The sequence below is a fragment of the Furipterus horrens genome, unplaced genomic scaffold (assembly GCF_987537825.1).
Source record: "Furipterus horrens unplaced genomic scaffold, mFurHor1.1.pri manual_scaffold_4, whole genome shotgun sequence".
Classification (NCBI taxonomy): Eukaryota; Metazoa; Chordata; class Mammalia; order Chiroptera; family Furipteridae; genus Furipterus; species Furipterus horrens.
Window position 1 is genome coordinate 23,133,778 of NW_028327174.1, and position 24,462 is coordinate 23,158,239.

General features: G+C 39.4%; 1 protein-coding gene across 1 annotated transcript; it reads left to right on the forward strand.

Annotated features, from left to right (window-relative positions):
* Window positions 1-8,868: 8,868 nt before the first annotated feature.
* On the forward strand, window positions 8,869-20,092 carry SLC2A3 (solute carrier family 2 member 3). Its single transcript, XM_090275095.1, has 10 exons — window positions 8,869-8,883; window positions 10,460-10,552; window positions 11,082-11,242; window positions 13,398-13,638; window positions 13,915-14,077; window positions 14,927-15,114; window positions 16,533-16,637; window positions 17,000-17,101; window positions 17,592-17,795; window positions 18,774-20,092. The coding sequence occupies exons 1-10, from the start codon at window positions 8,869-8,871 to the stop codon at window positions 18,990-18,992; spliced, it is 1,491 nt and encodes a 496-aa protein (XP_090131221.1). The 3' UTR covers window positions 18,993-20,092.
* Window positions 20,093-24,462: the final 4,370 nt, after the last annotated feature.

Consider the following 24,462-nt stretch of genomic DNA (forward strand, 5'->3'; position numbering starts at 1 on the left):
TATATCTGTTATATGTATAAAGATTTTTTTTAAGGAGTTTTCTCACATGGTATGGAGGCTGGCAAGTCCAAAATCTGCAGGGTGGGCTGGCAGGCTAGAGATCCAATTGCAGGTGAAATTCAAAGGCAGAATTCCTTCTTGCTTGTGGAGAGAGGGATGTCAGTCTTTTGTTCTAGTCAGACCCTCAATTGATTAGATGAGGCCCAGCCACATTATGAGAAGCAATTTGTAAATCTCCTCCAAAAACACCCCCACATACGAAATGTTTGGCCACATATCTAAGCACTGTGGTGGCCCAGCCAGGTTGACACCGGGCTTCCATATTAAAATGTAAGCTCTTGGGGATAAGGATTTTGTCTTAGTGACATTTGTATTGCCTCCACCTAGGACTATACCTTGCATACAGTAGGTATGTAACAAACAGTTGATGAAAGCACATAAATGACTGACTGACTAACTGAATGAATATTTGTTAGTGCTTTAGATTTTATGTTTTTTTCACTTGCATTATCTCATTTAATTCTTACGATAATTCCAAGAGCTGCATATTACAGCCTCCAATTTAAATACTGAAAGTAAGAGAGAAGTGAAATGACCTGTTCAGATGTCTAAATTCTAGTTCATGTTCCAGAGCTGGGACTCAGATTTTGCTCTTTTGACTTCCAATTCTCACTCCTACCTATTCTTCCTAGTGTTGATCATAAGAGGAAAATAGATAACATGATAATGTCAAACCTCGCTGGGTGTTAGAAAGGACAAAGAGTGAGTGAGTGAGGAAGATATCTGTGCCCCATCCAAGGCAACTGTGATCAGCGAGGGGAGGTGTCAGAGAAGAAGTCTCTGCTTTAGTGGTGGATAATCATTTTAGGAAAGTCCTGAGATGCTCTGCAAGGAGGAAGTGTCACTTCTTTCTCTAATCCCAGAAGGCCAGTTAAGAGAACACTGGGGATAGTGCATAAAGATAAACCCAAAGATATTGCACTGCATTGCTTTTCAGAGTTAGTTTGGCATACAGGGATTTGGTAGAGTTTGGGGCTGAACTGTGGGCAGGTGTTGTATAAAGTAGTAGTTCTTTTTAGTTTGAATTGTGACAGAGACACTCACTTCCCCCTCTTAGTAACCTGGTTCTTCCTTTTTCTTCAGATCTCTATCAACTAGAATGACCAAGTTTTCTTTGTAGATATTGTTTAGAGCATATTCTGACATATTATTATTGATTATTAACAATAAATATAATCTACATGATGCTATGGCCTGGTAAATCAATTTAATCTCTGCCAAGTATTAAAGAATACTATTGATGGTGTGTTAAAAATAAAAAAAAAAGAAATAAAAAAATTTAAAATAAATTTAAAAATTAAAAAGAAAAGAGAATACTTGATCAAAAAAATAATAATTACTTGGAATTTACAAACATACTTAAAAGTATGAAATTAAGTTTCTAAGGAGATGAATATTAAATAAGGACATATACTCGAAAAGTTTAGGGGTATGATATTAAACAGCAAAGTTCACTGTTCTTTTCATAGGATGTTTTTACAAACTGATTTATTGTTCAATAGAAATTAATAATTGTATTTCATTAAAGAGGTGACAAGGAGCAGGCCTAGTTGACTGGTTAGGCAGGGCTTAAAAGGCAAGTTATGCTAATGAAATTGACCAGACAAATTATAAATTTGTAATTACCATTCTAGTTTATGAATGAGAATGAAGTTTATGTCCAGTCAATACGTTCTGTCCTGCACAGAACTGTCTGTCTCCAAAATGAAATTATTTAATTTCGCTAAAATACTTAGCAAGTATATACTCTAAATGATATACTGTTCCAAGTATTGAGAGGATGATAGAAATGATGTTGAACGAAGAAACACAGAAATGACATGAACACAGCCTCTGCTTTCAAGAATGGAGAAGATTGCTTGTACAGGGAGTCAGTCAGCTTTTCTTTTCAGGTTTTGTTAGAGCAGTTTTAAGTTTACAGCAAAATTAAAAGGGAGATACAGAGATGTCCCATATACCAGTTGTCCCCACATATGCATAATCTCCCCATCATAAACATCCCCCACCAGAGTGGTAAAGTTGTTACAACTGATGAACCTACCTTGACACATCACAATCACCCAATGAGCATAGACATTACATTAGGGTTCACTCTTGGTCTTGTACACTCTGTGGATTTGGACAAATGTGTAATGACATGTATCCATCATTACAGCATTACAGCCTTAAAAACCCTCTGTGTTCTGCCTATATATCCCTTCTCCAACCCCTACCGAAATCCTTGGCAACCAGAGATTTTTTTATTGTCTTCATAGTTTTGCCTTTTGCAGAATGGTCTGTGGTTGAAACCATACAGTATGTATCCTTTTCAGATTGTCTTCTTTCACTTACTAATATACATTTAAGGGTCCTCCATATCTTTTCATGGCTTTATAGCTCATTGCTTTTTAGCACTGAATAGTATTCCATTGTCTGGATGTACCACAGTTTATTTACACATTCATGTGTTGAAAGATATCTTGGTTGCTTCCCAGTGTTGGCAATTATGAATAAAGTTGTTATAAACATCTTTGTGTAAGTCTGTGTGGATGTGAATTTTTAACTCCTTTGGGTAAAGATCAAGGAGCATGAGTGTTGGATCATATAGTAAAAATATGTTTAGTTTTATAGGAAACCACCAAACTGCCTTCCAAAGTGGCTGTACCATGTTACGTTCCCACTAGCAATGTGTGAGAATTCCTGTTGCATCACATCCTCACCAGCATTTAGTTCTGTCGGTGTTCTAGATCTTAGCCATTCTAATACCTGTTTAGTGCTTTTCTGGATGGTGTCTTTGATATTGTATCTAAAAAGTCATCACCATACCCAAGGTCATCTAGGTTTTCTCCTGTTATCTTCTAGGACTTTTATTGCTTTATGTTTGCTGTTTAGAGCTGTGATCTGAGTTATTTTTCGTGAAGGATGTAAGGTCTGTGTCTAGATTTATTTATTTACTTATGTTTGGCTGTCCCATTGTTTCAGCACCATTTGTTGAGGAGGTTGTCTGCTCCATTGTGTTGTCTTTGATTCTTTGTCAAAAATTTATTGGGCTCTCTATTCTGTTCCATTGATCTGTTTGTCTATTCTTTCACCAAAACCACAATGTTTTGATTACTGAGGCTTTATAGTAAGTCTTGAAGTCAGGTAAGTGTGTCAGTTCTCCAGCTGTGTTCCTCAGTATTGTGTTGGCTCTTCTGGGTCTTTTGCCTCTTCCTATAACCTTTAGAGTCTGTTTATTTGTTTGTTTGTTTATTTATTTATTTATCAGAAACGGGAAAGGAGGGAGAAAGAGGGAGAGAGACATAGATGTGTGAGAGAAACATCAATAAGCTGCCTCTCACACACCCCCAATTGGGGACTTGGCCCACAACCCAGACATGTGCCCTGACCAGAAATCTAACCAGCAACCCTTTGGTCCACAGGCTGGCACTCACTCCACTGAGCCACACCAGCCAGGGCCTAGAATAAATTTTTTGATATCCACAAAAATAACTTGCTGGGATACTGATTGGGATTGCATTGAATCTACAGATCAAGTTGGGAAGACCTGACATGTTGATAATATTGAATCTTCCTGCCCAAAGGAGTTGATGATTTTATTCATCAGTTTTAGAGTTTTCCTCATATAGAGCTTATACGTATTTTGTTAGATTTATATCTGAATATTTCCTTTTTTGGAGGTTAATATAAATAGTATTGTGTTTTTAATCTCAAATTCCACTTTTTTATTGCTAGCATATAGAAAAATGATTTACTTTTATATATGAACCATGTATCTTGCCACCTTGCAATATTCATTCAATTAACATATATTAGAACCCTCAACTATTCTGGGCCAGACAAAAACAATCAAATCAGATCATGCTTCCATGGAGCTCAGCCTAAAAAGCTAACATTCAAGACAGAGCTCTGACCAGAGTGGCTCAGTTGGTTGGTCATCATCTCACAAAGTGAAAGGTTGCCAGTTTGATTCCCAGTCAGAACACATGCCTGGGTTGCAGACCTGGCCCCTGGTTGGGGTGTGTGCAAGAGGCAACTGATTGATGTTTCTTTCATACATCACACGTCGATATTTCTTTCCCCCTCTTTCTCCCTCCCTTCCCCTCTCTCTAAAAACAAATAAATAAAATCTTTTTAAAAAATTCAAGATAGAATGATGTATCATAAGTTATGTATAATCTTGAAATGGATTTTCTCTGGCTGGGAGAATTTTAATTGACTGTTGAATGTTGGGAATGATTTTTACAAATAGGGAGGAGAGATTTGTAAGAGAGACAATAGCAAAGTAAAAACTGTGAGACAGGAAATGGGGCTTATTTGAAAATTGACAAATAGTTCCCTTTGGTTTAGGCAAAGGGGAGATATATATCTTGGGTATTTAGTCCATGTTCCAGATCATGCTGAGGAGTCCACATCCGCACTGTCCAATAGGTTAGTCACTTGCCACATGTGGCTATTGAGCACTTGAAATGTAGCTAGTGTGACTAAGGAATGTAATTTTAATTCATTTGTGTTTGTATTTAAAAATCGAAGCAGTGTGTGAGATAAAAAAGGAAAAAAAAGAAAAAATCAAAGCAGTGTAAAAAAATTTGAAACGGTGTAAAATGTTTTTGTCAAACACATATCACCTCCATCATTGAAAATTTAGTTTCTCAATTAAGATGTGCTGCGAAGTGTAAAATACAGATTGGATTTTGAAGGTCTACTACCAAAAGATAGAGAAAACTATCTCATTAATAATTTTTATATTAATTATATATTGAAATGCGACATTTTGGGGTATAGTAGGTTAAATAAAATATATTAAAATTAACACCTTGTTTATTTTCATTATTTTGTAATGTGGCTACTGGAAAATTTTAAATTTTATATGTGACCTACATATGTCTATTGGGCAGGACTGATTTTGACTTTATTGAATAACCATTGAAAATATTTGCATAGGAGACTGATATAATTACAATTTTAATTTAGGATAATGAATCTAGTACTGGTATGTGATGTATTAATTTTGGAAGGAATTGGAGAAGAGAAGGCCCCTTAGAAAGTAATGAGATAGATCCTTCAGGATCAGTTGGAGTGGTAAATAGTTGAAACCCATTTTAGACAGGAAAATCAACATTTCTCTTTTTTTGTTTCCTCATCCTGAGGGAGTATTTTCTAAAGTGTGTTTGGATTCAAAATGAACTTTGCCTACATTTAAACTAATAAGACAAGATTAAAAAGAATATGCTAAAACAAAAGTTGTCCTTTATGAGAAACATTACAAATACAAACAATGAGTGGAAGTAACCTTGGCAGACTTTAGAACAGTCACTAACTTTTTGTGTGCCTTGAAATGCCATTTACATTGTTCTGTGATAGAGGCAGTTTTCCCTGTCCTTATCTTGAAGTGGTTTAACATCCCAGACTGGAGGATGTTTGGTTTGTTTGTTTCCCCACTTGGTTATCACACTAGCCCTATCCTCCCAGAGTTAACAAGACATTTAGGATTAAGATTTACATCTGCAGATATCCATATTTGGATCTAAGGGATTTCAGACCATAAATCCAACTTATTCTGTGCAGCCCTACATTAAACTATTAAGTAGGAATTTCATAACATTCCTCTCTAACTTACTCCATTTTGAAATGTATCTAACACATTTCCTCCTCTTCGGTTTTCAGTAAAAATGGAAGAACATCTCCCAGGAATCAAATGACACAGGCTCCGTGTTTTAGGACATTTACCTTGCTTGCCTACTCAAACACAGTTCCTCTAGATCGATCACCAGCACTCTGGCTCTTAATTGAGTGGAACTTGAAAGCTAGTGCGACCTACTCACAAAGTGCACCCAAAACCCCAGTCAACCAACCAATCTTCAACAAACACATCATCAAACAGTAGTACTGAGCAAGTATTGTCTCTTGTCCATAGTGAGGATTGCTTAACTTGGACCTATCTGTACTGAACTGGTTTTGGAGCATCAGGAGATTAGATCCCACTTGTTTTAGACTTTATCTCAATATGTTTAGCATACTTTTAGATTTTTGAATTCCACTTGTAACCTTTCAAATATTTATTGTTAAAAGTAGTCTTTCTCCCTATTAAAAATGACTACCTAGCATTTTTAAGATAATTCACTCAGACTTAGTTTCAGCAGAGAAAACAAACAGGTTTCAGATCTCTCTCCCTTTCACCCTCCTTCCTTCTTACCATAAAAAAAATATTTTACAGATGCTATAGTGGTTTTATACGAAGTAGTTGGGGATGGGGACAGTTATAATCCTGGGTCTTCACAAATATTTTATTTACTCTTTCAATAAATACTGGGCAAATAATTACTGTTCTGTACTACATTGGAGCCTGCTCTGAGTAAATGAAAAGGGGTAGGACAGATCTATGTACTTTTAATTTCACTGGTTCCATTTGCTCTTGGAAAACATTAAAGAATACTTATTCTAAGGCTAGGGAGAAGGAGAAAGAAAAGACAAAGTGATTTAGAACCAAGGATAACATTTGTGAGACAAATAAGAAAGTCAAAGATAAAAAAAGAAAAGGAATGGAGAAAAGACTAGAAGGAAGAGGGCATTGTGATCATGTTCTCATTAGCTGCAAGTTCAGCCAGGAGCCTCATGTGCCCGTTGAGTACTTACATGTGGCCAGTGCAACTAAGGAAGGGAATGGCTAATTTTAGTTATTTTAAAATTGAAGCAATTTCAAATATCGTCCCATTAAACACGACTTTAGTGTTTTGATAGAACAGTCTATTACTTTAACTGTAGGAAACTTGAGTCTTAAATGGATATGTGTTGTAAATGTAAAATATACACTGAATTTTGAAGACGTGGCCAAAAAAACATGAATTAACTTTTCCATTGATTCCATGCTGAAATGATATTACTTAAAATATATTAGAAATTAAAATTGATTTCTGTTTCTATAAAATTTTTAAAGTGGATACTGGAAATTTTAATATTACATAAATGGCTCAAATTATATTTCTATTAAACAATGCTGAGATACCAGATATTCTTTGTCCTTTGGTTGCTAATTCAGTTGCTGTAGTAACTAAAGGGGCCTCCAGGCTCAGCGTTTCCTGGAACACAGGATGAGATGGGGGAGGGAAGGTGTGCCTTAGGGAAGATTTCCTTGGACATCACAGCTCTTGGCTTTAGAAAATATCCTCATTAGGGAGAAGAGACAATATAATCTAGTTTGTTTCAGGTCTAGTAGTTTCAGTTTGAATTCTAGGCCCACAACCAAAACCCCAAAGTAATATACACTTCATTTGGTTTACATGGAAAAATTGTGCCCATTTACTGTGCTTCTTTCAACCCACACCCTCTTCTCTCATACCTAAGGGATTTCTGGGCTACAAATTATGGGTGTTAGGAGTTTGACTAATATTTTCCCTCAAAGCCCTGATTTTATCTCTAATTTACCCAACTCTTTAATGACGACTAGTTTGCTTTGCTTTGTTTACTCTCACACTGGAGCCTCTTCTCTCCTTTTGTTATCCTTCATCTTTCTCCCTTCACATTTATCTGTTTTTATTTCCCCTGAGCTGCTCAATTTTCTTGATTAGCTTAGTATGAAAGATTTACCTCATTCTTTTCTTTAAAAAAAAACAAACAATCTATAAATAATAGGGTATTGATAATTCTCTCCAGTTGTGTAAGAATCCTTTGGCCTTGTCCCCCGCCACTGCACCCTGAGCCCTTCCCCACTTTTTTAAGTGGAAGGCGGGAAATGCTATAAATTCCTTAAGGGCCAGGACTTTTTTGTCCTATATACTGATGAGCCCCCAGCTCCTTGGAGAGTATCTGATACATAATCTGTGTTTAGCAAATACCTGTTTAACTGAATTTGATAGTTGTCCCATCTCTAGATGCTGTATCCGAGACTAGAGGCAAAATTTGCAGAAAGGGTAGAATTCAGAATCAGTGTTTGGTGGATTCAACGTTAAAGAGTTTGGATCCTATTTCATAGGCAGTTGATTCTCTCCTTCCTATAGCTTAGGGCATTTGAGCTGGCTTCTGGATATTCAGGTTTCCTTCCTACCTAGAGCGATTATGCCAATCAGGACAAGTAAAGCCACAAATTGGCCCAGTTCTTCCCTCCCCCCCCCCCCCCGACTGCCCTTCCCTCCCCTTCAAGGCTGTAGACTCAGTCGACAATCAAAAAGCAGCTGATAAATTCATAAGCTCATGAATTCTGCTTACACTCCTTCAAACAACCTTAAGTCTCAGATAGCAGCACCCGTTCGACTTGGCCTTAATAGATAGCATTTATTTTCATCCCCTTACAGGTTGGTTTAATTCTGAGCAGGTGTGAGAGCAATAAATAAAGTGAATTTGCCCTCCCTCCAGGCTTTTCTCGAAACATTTTGTCTGTGAAACCAAGAGGCTGTAGTTGCTTTAGAAAAAGGAAGGAGGACGAGCTGTAAAAAAAAAAAAAAAAAAAAAAAAACACAAAAAAAAACCTACCGGGCTTGGCAGAAGGATGTGGTTTTAAAAGGAGAGCAGAGCAGGGAGGGAATTATTGCCTAGAGTGGGGGTTGCGTGGATGTTACAAAATTCCGACAGTCACGGGATTATTTGGGGGCGGTTTTGGGGTAGGGCTGGGGGCTCGGCTCCCATCCTGGCTCCACCCTTTGCAGGGATTATAAATAGATGCCGGTGTGCTCTTAGACGTTGGCTGAGGGTGAGATGTAGAGCGTTCCTGACGACCTGAAGGAAAATTTGTTGCCAGAGGACGTTTTGAAGGTTTTGTTGGTTGGAAGAGGTGTCTCTGGAATCCCACTCCTAGATCTTCCTTGAAGATTCCAAAAAAATTAAATTGGGGCCATGGGGACACAGAAGGTAAGAATGATACAATTATCAGTTATTTTTGCCTGTTTGGGGTACATTCTGAAAGGCAAACCATAATAGTGGCTGCCGTGTTCTGTTTTATTCTAAGTCACCCAGCCATCTTTAGCCCTTTCCATTTCTTCTCCAGCCTGCAGTACTCCAGTAGCACCAGTTCTCTTTGAATCTCATCTTAGAAAGGTTTTATTCCAGTCCCATCACCTTGCTGTCTTAGGGAAAGTCACCCGGAGAAGTGGTGTTCGTTTCTCCGGTTGATTTTACGTAATTACACTCTACTGAGGATGAGCTTGGTCGAGAGTACCAATGGGTCCAGCGCAATATGAGGATTTCTCGGGAAGCGTTAGACCTTCAAAAGACTTGAGATTTGTTTGGGGTCTTGGTTTCCAGCCATTTGTTTGTTCTATGGCCTATGAGATTCCCTGGGTACTAAGAATTCCAGTTGTCCTTCCTATTGTGGTTATGATGGTGAGATCATAGTATAATAATATATTATTGTGTATTATGTATGTATGCGGTATTTGTAGGGAGAAAGGCATTTTTATTAAGGTAAACTTATTTGAAAATAAAGGAAGGTAAGAGAAGGGATGAAAAAAATGGGAAGGAAGAAGAAAAGGCTCTCAAGGGTAGCATGATAAGAGGGGAAAGAGGTTTTTACTAAAATGAAAAGGATTAAACAGAGAGATCGGCACTGCCAGGGGGCCTCAGGGATCCTTTTACCTAGTTGCCTGGGAAGAAGGTCAATTTTGGGATCTGAAATCCTCAGCCAGCCACTCGTCCGACTAGAAAGAATTTAATGAACGGGTGAGTCATGTGAAGGATGGCCTCATGCATAAATATTGAGCTTGCTTTGACATAAAAATCTAAGATAACACCAACTTGAAATATTCCTGGCAAGCTGAGAGATGACTGGGCTGATTTTTGTCCCTTTCCCCCCAAAAGTGTCTCCTAATGTGTTGGGTTGAGAGTGAAATTTGTGCTCTCCCCCTGCTGGGTGAGGGATCGCAGTACAGTATTAAGTAAACTGGAAGAATTTCAAATGGGACCAGGACCCAATAGGTAGATACTGTAGATTATGATCCAGAGAGAGAGGAAAGGGCAGCTCAACAACGGTGAAGACATACCCACACTGCTACTACCGCTCTGGGGCTTCTGTGGAATCTAGGGTGCTAGTGAGACTGCACGGGATCTAGCTGTCTCTAAAATAATCTCTTCTTAGGAATTCTAAGTCTCTCTTTTATTCTTGTGTCTTCCCAAGTCTTTTAATTCCTCAGCGCAATTCTGTTTGCTTTTACCTGGGGCAAATTTTTTGAATTCCAGACTGACCAACCCAGAGCCTCTTAAAATTTTCTTGCCTCTTTTCCCAAGTTCATATGCTTGTACATGTGTTTCCAGGTAAGGTCTTCATTTATAACCTGTTCTTTTGTGTTCCCCATTCATTAACCTAAATCTCATTAAATTTTTGTTCTTTCATACCACTCATAGGCCATTATCTCAATATATCTCTTTAATTAACAAGAGACAATTATCAAGAGTTTAAGGACTGTTTCTCCCTTTCCCCTTTCACCCCCAGGTCACTGCACCCCTGATCTTTGCCATCACCATTGCTACAATAGGCTCTTTCCAGTTTGGCTACAACACTGGAGTCATCAATGCTCCTGAAGTGGTGAGTACCAGGCACCTAGATTTAGAATTTGGAAGAGGGGAGTTATTCCTTTAAGTAGGCTTTCAAGAATTAAAGAGTGTCAGACAAACTTGGTATCTAGCTTGGTTAAGACTGAAGAAGGAGAATAATATTGGTGGGAAGTCTACTTGAATCATTAAAACAAAGCTTTGTTGCTCCCTGTATTCTGCACTGTACCCATTTTTCCTCTCACCCTATGGTAATATACTTTATTTTCCCTTAGGTTTGGTTACAAGGGAAGGAGAAGGCTCTTAGGAGAGCACTGGGGTACTCACTGAAATCAGGGCTACTACCTACTGGGATTTTCAGGCGAATAAAAAATTGTTCTTTTCACAGTAACATTAACTCCAATATGTTACCTCTTCCATCCCCATCTAGTCATTCCTTTGGTTCTCTACCTAGAAAGTAGTAATTGTAATGTTGTTCTCTTAGGGAAGGGAAGCCCCACATTTGTCTCTTTTATCATCCAACTGTAACAGTCTGCCCTCCAACCAACCATTTTCATTTGCAGATCATAAAGGACTTTATCAATTACACTTTGGAAGAGAGCTTAGAAAACCCTCCCACTGATGTGTTACTAACGTCCCTCTGGTCCTTGTCTGTGGCCATCTTCTCCGTTGGTGGTATGATTGGATCCTTTTCCGTTGGACTCTTTGTCAACCGCTTTGGCAGGTATTGACGAGAAACTGGGCAAGGAAGAGGGACTATTATTCTGTTTGTACTGAGGACAGGTATTGAGAATTAGGATGGGATGGTGATGATGCATTGAATGAGATCACCATAATTTTGGATCAAGGGAAACCTAGTCCACCTGGCACTGAATATGACTACTCCTGCTTGGGGCTCTACTGTTCTACATGGCTTCCACCCAGCCATCAAGAGATGGGCTGCGTGAGTGGCCTTTGCAATCCAGCTTACGCTAATTGAGTTTTCTAGTAAAGTTCACTATGGAGTTTCCCAGAAACATACTTTATTTACAAGGTCAGTTGTTTGTTTTTCTCAAAAATTATGGGGTTTTACACAAGTGTTTTCATTATTTTACTCAGCAAGATAGGGAGGAAATACTTTGTAATCCTTAGTCTTTGGAAAATATGAATATGGCCAAAATAACTTAACTGAAATGCTTCTCCCTGAAAAAAGAAAATTGTGTCTTCACTTTATGCTGGCTTAATAAAATAAATGTCTTAAAGGATAGAATACTTTGAGTACTGACTGGTGAAAGAACCATTTAGTTTGCTAATTAAGAGGTTCTGGAAATGTAAATGGAATTCAAGTTTTCTTTTAAAAAATGAAAGCACCTTTCTTATTGGAGGCTGTGAAGCTGGGGAGATGACAGATGATCTCATTGTCCTACCAGCCCTCCGATCCTCCTCCCCTGAGGGCCCTCAATAAAATGGTTTGCTCCCCATCCCCCCAAATGAAAGCAACCTAGTTTATTTGATAATGTTTGATTTTTTTTTAAGACATTAAAATGTTGTCTACTAAAGTTATTAAAATTAACATGGGTTTCCCTGAACTAACATGGCTTCTTTCTGTTATTTTATTAGTAAAAGAACCAATAGAGGAGGGAGGGAACAGGGAAAGGAATGCAGAGAAAGGTAAAACTGAGAATGAGGGATGACATTTTTTTTCTAAAAGGGCTCTCTACTGTGACCATACCTTTAGAATCTCCTGGGGAGCTTTTAAAAGTCCCAGTGCCAGCCCTGGCTGATGTGGTTCAGTGGGTTGAGTGCTGGCCTGCAAACTGAAGGGTCCCAGGTTTAATTCCCAGTCAAAGCACATTCTGGGTTGTAGGCCAGGCCTCCAGTTGGGGGCCTGTGAGAGGCAGCAATTGATGTTCCACTCACACATCAATGTTTCTCTTCCTCTCATTCTCCCTCCCTTACCTTCTCTCTAAAAAATAAATCTTTAAAAATAAAATAAGATAAAAATCCTAGTGTCATGCCTGGTCCTGTGTATCAGTATTTTTCAAAGCCCCCCATGTAATTCCAATGGGCCAACCTAGCTCAAGAGTCCCTGCTGAAGTATCGTGGTGCTGGTTCTTTCCAACAGGTTTAGTAAGTTTTCAGTGTTAATTTTTGTTTTTTTGAAGATTTTACTTATTTTTTATTTTTTAGAAAGAGGGGAAGGGAGGAAGAAAGAGAGGGAGAGAAACATTAACCTATGGTTGCCTTTCGCATGCCACCCCCATCTGGAGACCTGGCCTGCAACCCAGGCATGTGCCCTGACCGGGAATTAAACCAGTGGACCCTTTGGTTTGCAAGCTGACACTCAGTGCACTGAGCCACACCAACCAGGGCTCAGTGTTAAGTTTACTTTAGTCTTCTATCAGCTGTTTTGGTGGCTTGGCCTGCTATGTTTTTAGTACATAAATGCAGTAATTTATTATTTGATACTGGTTACCAATACTAATTATTCATGACATCACAACAATCCAGCCTAGAAGAGAGTTGAAGCTGACTGCTTTTTGCATAAAATTTTTTGTGATGTGGAAAATCTTATCTGAAATAATCTATCACTATTATGTTGCTGATGTATCTAAGCAACTACATTATAACTAAATTAGAAGCATTAGCTCAAAAATATCTCTTGAGTAAATTCATGGACTGGCTATACATATCAGAATTACCTAGGGCAGTAGTTCTCTAGGTCCATTTTTGCATGTAGAGGTGGAAGAACCATTGGTCCTGGTTATCCCAACTCATGATAGAAAATGAAAAGTGTAACCAAAAGAGGAGAGATGTATGAGCTTGGGAAACACTGTAATAAGAAAAGAAGCAGAAAGATAGGGATTGTTTGCTAACTTGTCTTTTGTTTAAACCTGCAGGCGCAATTCAATGCTTATTGTCAATCTATTGGCAATCACTGGTGGCTGCCTCATGGGATTCTGCAAATTAGCGGAATCAATTACAATGCTGGTCCTGGGCCGGTTGATTATTGGCCTCTTCTGCGGACTCTGCACAGGTTTTGTGCCCATGTACATCGGAGAGATATCCCCTACTGCCTTACGGGGGGCCTTTGGCACTCTCAACCAGCTGGGCATCGTCATTGGGATTCTGGTGGCCCAGGTACTCTGTAATTTAAACTTAATGAGTATTCATCTCAAGGCTCATTAAAAGAGTTAACAGAAAGTATAAAAAAAATGTACATATTCAACTATATATAAGTCTCAGATGTTATTATAGCTCGGTGACAGCTGAGAAGCAAGCAGGGTAGAAAAGGAAAAACATTTCTTTTCATGTGGTGAAAAAAATCAATGATTTTCTGAACTTTTTTGTTTGTTTTAATCAACGTGTGGTCTGTAAAGTTTGGGATTTATAGTATTACCTTTATCTGGTTTCTAGATCTTTGGTCTGAAAGTCATCTTGGGGACTGAAGAACTTTGGCCTGTGCTTTTGGGCTTCACCGTCCTCCCAGCTCTCCTGCAAAGTGTAGCCCTTCCATTTTGCCCAGAAAGTCCTAGGTTCCTGCTCATTAACAGAAAGGAAGAGCACAGTGCTAAGGAGAGTGAGTATCCTTCACTTCACTATAGGAGTTATAGGGTTGTGGTTTGCTTTAGGATGAGGATAGTGAACCTATTTTTAGGATGAGGATGGTGAACCTATTTTTGTCATCTCCTTTCCCTGAACCTCAGGACCAAGTGAAGAGTTTTCTGATTAATGTTAAGAACTTTCTTTTTTTTACTATTTAAAAATTTTTTCATAGCTTTTTATTTATTAGTATTTTATTCTCTTACCATCATCATTTTTTAAAAATTTATTTATCTTTATTGTTTTTCTTTCTGTTTTTATTAATTAATTAATTTTGCAGGGGGGGTGTGACCCTGCTCTGTAACAATTCCCCCCTCTCAGTCTTAAGACCCTTTATAATCTTATAAAAGACAATGGGTGAAGGTCTCGTGCTCCTCTGGCTGCTTCTAGCTGGACATGGTCGTCGTCTTACCTACCCTTGGGTCCAGAAATCTCTAATAAGAGTAGGGGTATGGACAGGAGAAGTAAGGAACTTTCAACCCCTAATGAATGGGGTGAGAAGCCCTGGCTGGTGTGGCTCGGTTGGAACCTCATCCCACGCACCAAAAGGTGGTGGGTTCAATCCCCAGTTGGGGCATGTACAAGAGGCAACTGATCGATGTTGCTCTCTCACAATGATGTTTCTCTGTGCCTCTCTAAAATCAATAAACATATCCTTGTGTGAGGATTAAAAGAAAAGAATGGAATGAGAAGTAAGGCTTGGATGCCAATTGATTTGCCATGTCCAGGGCTCATCTTGGGTGGATTCTCCTTAGCTGTCTTATGGGAAAAATGGGTTTGGGGTAGCACCTTATCTTTGTCCATTCCTCTTCGTTCTCTTCACCAGTCCTCCAGCGATTGTGGGGCACCCAGGATGTGACTGAGGACATCCAAGAGATGAAAGATGAGAGTGCTAGGATGGCACAAGAAAAGCAAGTCACTGTGCTGGAACTCTTCAGAGTACGGAGCTACCAACAACCCATCCTGATTTCCATCATGCTCCAACTCTCTCAGCAACTCTCTGGAATCAATGCTGTGAGTATCAGCTTTTGTGGCCAAGGTATCTTACAATATCTCACTTGAAACACCTGACCAGAGATGAATAGCTCACCTTCTTATGCAGAGAGTCCCTCACAATGCTTGCTGTGTAGCAGTCACTCCAAAATGTTGGTTATCCTTTTTTGTTTTTAAGATTTATTTATTTAGAGAGGGGGGAAGGGAGGGAGAAAGAGAGGGAGAGAGACATCAGTGTGTGGTTACCTCTTGTGTGCCCCCAACTCGGGGAGCCCTGGCCCACAACCCAGGCATGTGCCCTGACTGGGAATTGAACTGATGACCTTTTGGTTCGCAGGCCAGCACTCAATCCATTGAGCCACGCTAGCAAGGGTGGTTATCTGGGTTTTGATTTGGTTTTGCTTTTCTTTCTTTCTTCCTTTCTTTTTCTTTTTTTTTTTAAAGATTTTATTTATTTACTTTTAGAAGGGAGGGAGAAAGAGAGAAACATCAATGTGTAAGAGAGATATATTGATTAGTTGCTCTCAAATGCCCCCCAACTAGGGACCTGGCCTACAACCTAGACATGTGCCCTGACTAGGAATTGAACTGGTGACCTTTTGGTTCGCAGGTTGGCACTCAACCCACTTAGCCATACCAGCAGGGCTGGTTTTATTTTGTTTCTTAAAATTATATTTATAGTATGTGTTTTCCATGTGGGAAAATGAAGAAATAAATAAAAATGAAAAATCTGTCACTCTTAGTCTTGAAATGGGGAGTTAACATTTGTCCTCTTCTAGACTTTTTTCAATATATAGGGCAACACAAATTTTTGACCACTTTTTATTTTTTATTTCCAGCCCTTTTTCACTCTGATCTGTCTGTATGATGTTATCAGGGATAATGTAAGCCATACAACAAAAGTAAATATCTGAGAATTTATATGCTGTTGCTTTTCTCTAGGACTTTACATTCTAAAATCAGTGTAAAGCTCTGGGGAACAATCAGGAAATCAAGAATCTGAGGGCACACTGGCAACTTCAGACTGAGGTGGCCTTACCTGTCTATTTTTTTACCACTAGAATACAGACTATGATAGTTGAGAGTTGGTGGAGACAAAATGGGAAGCTAGTAATTGGCATAGTCTATATTCTATATGCAAGCATCAGCTTTCTGCTTTTGAGTCTTGGTTGTGGGAAGAGAGGATATTACTACACCTTCTGTCCATTTGCAGATAAAATATTTGGATATGAAAAACACCCTTGTCCTATCTCTTTATATACTGACTCATGCATGCCCTGATGGTTTCTCATCAGTCTTTGATGGATATGATTAAATCATTTTATTGCAAAGCATTTTGCAAAACACAGTTGATACTCAAAATAGTAAGTTGGTCTTGTTTTTCAGCTGCCATGCACAATTGCTGTTTCAAAGTTGTATCTTCTTTTGTTTACTCTTAGGTGTTCTATTACTCAACAGGAATCTTCAAAGATGCGGGTGTTAAGGAGCCAATCTATGCCACCATTGGTGCTGGTGTGGTTAATACTGTCTTCACTGTAGTATCTGTAAGTTGGATGGTTTGATCATCTTTGGGGGATGGGAGTTAGGGAGAAGAGGAATTCTTGTTCAAAGATGGTTGCATGTACTTCCACTTCCCTACCAGTATTTAAACCCTTTGTTGTTGAATTTCTCTTTGAGGGGAAAAGAGATATAGAGTGATGGGTGTAAATAGTCTTCACTTTTTTCAAACAAATATAGAATGGATGGGAAAGGGGGAGGTTATGGAAGGGGTTGTTATATAGGATACATTAAACTTTGAACTGGAAAACTATAACAAGAACCCTGCTATTGTTAAGGCAGATTTGGGTGGCTCATTCAGTTTTCATGGAAAGGAAAGCAGAAGTATCATGTTTTATTCTTCTTTTAGCTGTTTCTGGTAGAAAAGGCGGGAAGGAGAACTCTACATATGATTGGCCTTGGAGGGATGGCTTTTTGTTCCATTCTCATGACTGTTTCCTTGTCATTAAAGGTGAGTGCTTATTGAGTGAAGAAAAGGGAGGGGAGCAGGGAAGAAGAGGTAACAGTTGAGTCTGTGACAAGGGTGACTAGTTGAGGTTGGAGATTGATAAAGTCAAATTTGGGAGAAGCAGCATGCCCAGAGTGCTAAGAGAAGTAGATCACCACAAATAGGTAATTAAATTGCTCTAATCCTTACATCTGATATTTAGCAGATAGCTTGTAAAATACATTATGTGATTTAATTCTTAAAATAATCTTGAGGCAATTATTTCTATTTTATAGCTGATGAAATTATCTCAGGAAAAATGATACTATATGTGATCACATAGCTAGGATTTAAAAGTCCAATTTTTTTTTTACTCTGAAGTCCAGTAATTCTGTTATGCCATAGGACAGAAGAAGGTTTTCAGTATCAATCAGTACTCATCTCTGCAGAGCTGGATCCTTCCTAGGTCATGCTCTCATTAATATTAACTTTCCTCTATCTTTTCTTCATACAGAATGAGTACAGCTGGATGAGCTTTATCTGCATTGGGGCTATCTTGGTCTTTGTGGCCTTCTTTGAAATTGGCCCAGGCCCCATTCCCTGGTTTATTGTGGCTGAACTCTTCAGCCAGGGGCCCCGCCCAGCTGCAATGGCAGTGGCTGGTTGTTCCAACTGGACCTCCAACTTTTTGGTTGGACTGCTCTTCCCTTCAGCTGCAGTAAGTAAATGAACGCAAAACTCACCTAGTCCACCTTGAAATCTGTCCACTTAAGCCAGTGGTTCTCAACCTTCCTAATGCCGTGACCCTTTAATATAGTTCCTCATGTTATGGTGACCCCCAACCATAACTAAAGCATAGTGATTAATCACAAAAACAATATGTAATTATATATGTGTTTTCTGATGGTCTTAGACAACCCCTGTGAAAGGGTCATTCGACCCCCAAAGGAGTCGCGACCCAGAGGTTGAGAACCGCTGACTTAAGCCATGTGTAGAATATGATTACTGACACCATGAAGGATTATATTTCAAGGGCTTTAAACCAGATTTTCCCCACCTCTTATTTCTAATGACATACAGAAGAGAAAATAAAAGGAATGACAGCAGAAAAGATTGAAGCAGGAGCATAAAACTGGGTACTTTTAAAAGACCACTTGTCTGAAATGATACAGGCACAGTTCTACCTAGAAACAGAACGGTAGTGATAAGCCAAGCCTCAGAGGATTTCAAACCAATACTTAAAATCCATCATTTGAATTAGCATTTTGGCTTCGTGATCTTAAAGGCTCACTAAGCAAAGGATGTTAATGAATGAGGTGGGTCTTACTATAAAATGAACTGCAGCTGATTTTGATAAAGGAACTTGCAACGGACATCTATAATGCATTTTCTATTTCTGTGAGTCTTTCAGAAACCCAGATTTTAACAGTGATCATCAAAAATCCTAAAATACTCAATAGATATTTGGAAGCAGCTAACTTTAATGAATAGGAAAAAGAGTGACACAAAATTGCAGAGAAATACAGTATGTTAGCCATGGAATCCTAAGTGAATCTCTGAAGAAACCTTACTGTTTTCATTAACTATGAAGGGGTGTGGCTTGAAGTCTGTTGGAAATAACGGATGTGAGGGAAACTGGAGTTTGTCAGTGACCAGATTTTTCTATCAACACTCCTTTGTCTGTATTCTTTTGTAGTTCTATCTAGGAGCCTACGTTTTTATTGTCTTCACCGTCTTCCTCGTGATCTTCTTGATCTTCACCTTCTTCAAAGTCCCTGAGACCCGTGGCAGGACTTTTGAGGAGATTACACGAGGCTTTGAGGGGCAGGCACAGCAGGCTGGCAGAGTGGCGAAAGGCCCCGTCATGGAGATGAACAGCGTCCAGCCTGTGAAGGAGGCCGCCACCAATGTCTAAGCCTGCTTCCGTCCCACCTCCCTCCCAACGTGAACACGCAACATCTCCCCGCACGGCGGAGAGGCCTCAGCAGGTTGTAACCCAGGACTGTTTCTGAATGCTGCTTCTCAATTCTCTTGTCAATCCACACTCCATGAACACTCAGAGGAACCCAATGCTGGGGTTAGTTGTATCTTCAATGGCTTTGTAAACATCTCATTTTGTGGACATTCTGTTCTGCTTAGGAGAGACCAAGTGAACCTACCTTCAATTCAGGAGGGACTGGCTACTTGGCATCTGACAACTTTGCCAGCTCTTCCTCCCTTAAGTTCTAATATTGCTTCATGAGGGCGTGGCGGGGAGGAGGAGTTCCTCAGACTCAACAGGAAACACATGAGAGTGTGGAAGGCAGAGAGGGTTTACATAAGAGCACCTGCCTCACTTCCATACATTGCTGCAGAGCAAATTAATCTGAGTTTTATTTATTTTATCTTCTGGTTTTATTGCAAAAATATTTATTTTTTTAAGTGTAATTTTACCAAATAATGAAAACATAAGAAATAGAGGTTAAAGGGAGGTGTTTAAAGAGTATGGGGTGGAAGATTTGATACTAGAGAGGTTATAGTTTAATAAGGGAAGAATTTAGGTGGAAATGTAATGCGTTATTGGAGGGTATATGATGTGGCGTGTGAGGTTTGCACGTTGCCTCTTAATTTCTGTCCTTCAGATGGAAAGTCTCAAGTTCAATTTCTCAGAACTAAGTCATGTGCCTGTATAAAGAAGCTACTGGGTTTCCTTATAAAGAAGCTGCTGGTTTCCCTGTGAACTTTTTTCTTTGTTTAAGAATTTACAGTAGTGATACTTGAAATCTAGTGTTATTACTAAGATGGCCATTGTAGTTAATGGTGATTGATGGGTTCTGATTTTGGATGGAGTCCAAATAGGATAGAAATCAATCCTCTTTGCCCCTCACAACTTACTTCCTCTTATGGTGGACTCACTTTTTTTTTAAGTGCTCCTACCACTTACCTGGTGGTAGAGCAACCTAAAATATTGGTTCTTGGTAAAGGTTTGTTTTTCTCCACTTTGGTCTTTGGGAGATTTTAGATGTTTAGGTTTTTTTTTTTCTTCACTTTGTTTTAAGCCATAGCTTTAAAAGAATTCATAGGAGAGTGTTCATAGCTAACTTGGAATTTGTAACCTCAGCCCTGGGAGTGGATTTTTCCTTGAATGACTATTACATAGTTGAAGTATGTTACTGCTTTAGGGTCAGCCCATGCTTGTTTATGTCTGTTACCATGTCAAATTACTCTTGTTACCATGTCACCATAGTATTATGTCAAGTGCCCAAGAGCACGTGAATCTTTCCCATAGACCACATTTGAGAGTATGAGTAAATGTGCAGTGTAGCCCACACTTGAGAGAGTATGAATGTATGTGCACTGTCACTTTGCTCTGGGTGGAAGTAGTTTACTGGTAACTTGTTTCCTCTGTTCCTACAACCCCCTTTTGGATGGAATGTGTTAAAACAACCCAATGTGTATAAGTAACACTGCCCCTGCTGCGTGGGATTTGCATTTACAACTTATTCCTAATACGTAGGGGACTCTGCCTCACTCTAGACTCAGACAATGGGAGTAGGAGAGTGTGAGGTCAGGACGTGTGGCCTACTAGGGGAGCTAGGGGGAAGCCATAGGGGAGAGGGAAGCATTCTTTTCGAGGGATAAGAAACACACTAAAGACTTATAAATCTGGAAAGTTTCAAAGAGTAAGATGAATGGAGGTGTTGACACTTTCCATAGGTCATAGACACTTCCAGAGTCTTAATTTCCCAGTATTTTTATAAATGGAGATAGGGCCCCAGTGACTCCCTCTCTTCCCTTTTTCATGTGTTGTTTGATCACCCTTTCCCTCCTTGGTGCTTATACATTTTAGACCCTTTAGCCAAGTCCTTGCCTGAGACAATATTTTAGTTCTCAGTTCTTGCCATTCCCTTTGGCTATTGAGCCTTTGGATTAAAACTCACAGAGCTATGGTGTGGGGCTTTGCTGGGACAGGTGACTTTCCTCCAACTGCACCTCCCATTTTTGGCTCCTCAAAAACTGTGGGTTGGCAATACACAGTGTGGAAGTTTCTCCATTTCTCAGTGACCAGATTGTGAATATTTCCAAACATGTTTTATATTATTAATGTTACTGTGGTTTTATGTTTTGAAATAAAAATTCTGAATGTACATTAGGCTTGGTTTTTGTTTTTTTGTTTTTGTCCTTTAACAAAAAAATCCATGTGAAATCCTGGTTTGGTGATTCAGTACCTATTGTATTTGTCCCCATTTTTTTCTCCTTTGCCATTCCACCCAGCTCTGGCCCTGCCTTCTCTCAGGCCAGCACCACACTGTTGGCTGTGTCCATGGGTTATACACATGTTCTTTGGCTAATCTCTTCTTTCATCCAGTGTACCCCTCCCCTCTGACAGCTATCAGTCTGTTCCATGTATCCATACCCCTGCTTCTATTTTGTTCATTAGATTCCACATTTAAGTGCAATCATATGATATTTGTCTTTCTCAGACTGGCTTATTTCACTTAGCATAATAATATCCAGGTCTATCCATGCTGTCGCAAAGGTGGGTAAGAGTGCCTCCTTTTTTACTGCTGTGTAGTATTCTGTTATGTAAATTATCACAGCTTTTGTGTGTGTGTGTGTGTGTGTGTGTGTGTGTGTGTGATAAAGGAAATGAGTCTATTCAAAAGCTGTCTACCAGGCCCTGGCTGGTGTGGCTCAGTGAATTAAGTGCCAGCCTGCAAACGAGAGGGTGGCTAGTTTGATTCCCAGTCAGGGCACATGCTTGGGTTGCGGGCCAGGTCCCAGTTGGGGATGCATGAGAGGCAATCACACATTGATGTTTCTTTCCCTGTCCCCCCTTTCCCCTCTTTCTTAAGAAAAAATAATTTTTTAAAGAAAACCTTGTGGAAAAAAAGAAAACAGTCTACCACAGCTTTTCTTTTTCTTTTTTAAGATTTTATTTTTATAGAGAGGAGAAGGGGGGGAGAAGGTGAGGGAGAGAAACATCAATGTGCAAGAGATACATCAATCAGTTGCGGTGCCTCTCACACAACCCCATCTGGGGACCTGATCTGCAGCCCAGGCATGTGCCCTGACTGGGAATCAAACAAGCAACCTTCCGGTTCACAGGCCAGCACTCAGTCCACTGACCCACACCAGCCAGGGCTACCATAGCTTTTTTATTCTCTCATCTACTGATGGACAATTGGGCTGTGTCCAGATCTGGGCTATTATAAATAACACTGCATTTAACATAGGGGTGCTTATAGTCTTTTGAATTAGTGTTTTGGCTTTCTTTGGATAAATTCCCAGAAGTGGAATCGCTGGGTTAAAAGGCAGATCTATTTTTAATTTTTTGAGGAAATTCCATACTGTTTTCTACAGTGGCTGCACCAGTCTGCATTCCCACTAACAGTGCACTAGTTTTCCCTTTTCTCCACATCCTTGCCAGCACTTGTTTGGTGGTTTATTGACAGTAGCCATTCTGGCAGGTGTTTGAGTAAATTTCTTAATAGGCAGTCACAGACATATGAAAATAGCAATTCTTGTTTGTTATGCAGATGAAATGAAAACATCTTAGTGCATTGCTTTGCATAGTTAACAAATTATGTTGCTTTCCTTCCCCCGTGAGAACGCTTTTATTTTTCTCTTATGTACTTTCCTGCTTTGTTTCTCCTTCAGTCCTTGATCATTAAAAAGTAATCCTACACTGATATGTCAGGGCATTCATATTACATATATGAGTATATGTATCACTCTCCTACTTAAAATCCTCAATAGCCTCCAATCAACTACAGAAAAAAATCTTAAGCCCTGTAATGGGCACAACCATTTCAGGGCAATGTCATACTGCCTTTTCAGTTTGATTTATCATTTTTTAGCTCCCCTTTATATAAGAAATCACCTCACACTCACTACAGCACAATTAACACATCCTTTCATTTATGTACTACAGACAACCCCTTCCCTATTTCCATTCCCTTACTAGCGATATTTGAAGGGCTGCTTCTTTTTTGTTTTTTAATTTATTGATTTTAGAGAAAGAGAGGAAGGGAGAGAGAGAGGGAAAAAAATATCAATTTGTTGTTCCACTTATTTATGCATTCATTGGTTGCCTGTATGTGCCCTGACTGGGGATGGAACCAGCAACCTTGGTGTATCAAGACAATGGTCTAACCCACCAAGCTACCCATCCAGGGCCTAAATGGCTGATTTTTAGTTCCACTCAGTCCAGGCATGAGCTCCATACAACATTTCTTATTCCCAGCATAATCCTTACACTGTGGTACTCTGTATGTTAGAGGGAATGAAAAAATGAACTTCCCCCGACTGTCCCAAAAGTGCTTCAGTGGGTACACCATATTTTCCATAATTGCAGTAGCCTTCACTCCTTTTTTCCACTTTGCTTCCTTATAATTCATTCTCCAGGTAACCAGAGAGATCTTTTAAAAATCAGATCATGTCATTCCCTGCTTAAAGCCTTCCCATTACATCCTGTGACACTTAAAATAGTATCCAAACTCCAAAGTAGTGTGCAGACTCCTTTACTGTGGCCTATCAATTGGCTGACCATAAGTCCCAGTTTACTCCTATTACCCTTCTGTAACTTTTAGTATACTGCTTCCATTCATTCTCAGAACTGCCCTGACAACAGGATATGGTTATTCTATCTACAAGGTTTGCTTCTTCAACTTCACCTCTTGTTGCTCTCCTTGCACACTGAAGTCTAGCCCCACTGGTCTCTCTAGTGCTCGTACATATCAAGTTCATGATCACTTAGGGTCTTTATACTTGTCCCTTTGTGCTTAGACTATTCTGCCTCAAAATTTTGCATGGCTGGGTCTATCTTGTAAGGTCTTAGTTAACAACTTCGATAGAATGCAAGCTGCATAAAAAGCAAGTACTTTGTCTGTCTTGTTCATGCCTAGAACACTGCCTAACTTTTAATTGATGTTTATTAACTGTGTCAGTCTGGCTCCCCTCTAAAGACAGAGATCACACATTGATTTAAACAGATAATGTTTAATATAAAGAATATCAAGTTATAAAAAGAGTAAGTAAAATATAAAAGATACACGAGAACTCAATATGGCATCCAAGAGCTGGGGAGAGTATCCAACTAAGAACAGAATTGGGAGGGAGGCCACCTCCCAAATGCAGAGGTTCAGATCTTATTAGAAAAGGCATAGCTGCAGTCCACTAGATAACAGAGAAATCAGCTAGGTTGCATGAGCCAGAGCTGGTAAGCATTTTCCAGGCAAGCAGAAGACAGCTCTTCAGGTGAGTCACTACTGGCAGTCAAATATGTGAGTCAGAGTACCAATATGGGTGGGAGGCCAGGGACCTTGTAGAGAGTGATCGCCAGACCTGAGCTTGGGCCATGTGAGGTGTCTGAGGAAACTCGAGTTCTGGGTGCATGGCTAGGG

What these genes read in the sequence shown, in the direction of transcription:
- SLC2A3 (XM_090275095.1), top strand. An exon ending in TTTGTCAACCGCTTTGGCAG is followed by an intron (nt 11,243 to 13,397) that starts GTATTGACGAGA and finishes TTAAACCTGCAG; the next exon opens with GCGCAATTCAATGCTTATTG. An exon ending in AACTCTCTGGAATCAATGCT is followed by an intron (nt 15,115 to 16,532) that starts GTGAGTATCAGC and finishes GTTTACTCTTAG; the next exon opens with GTGTTCTATTACTCAACAGG.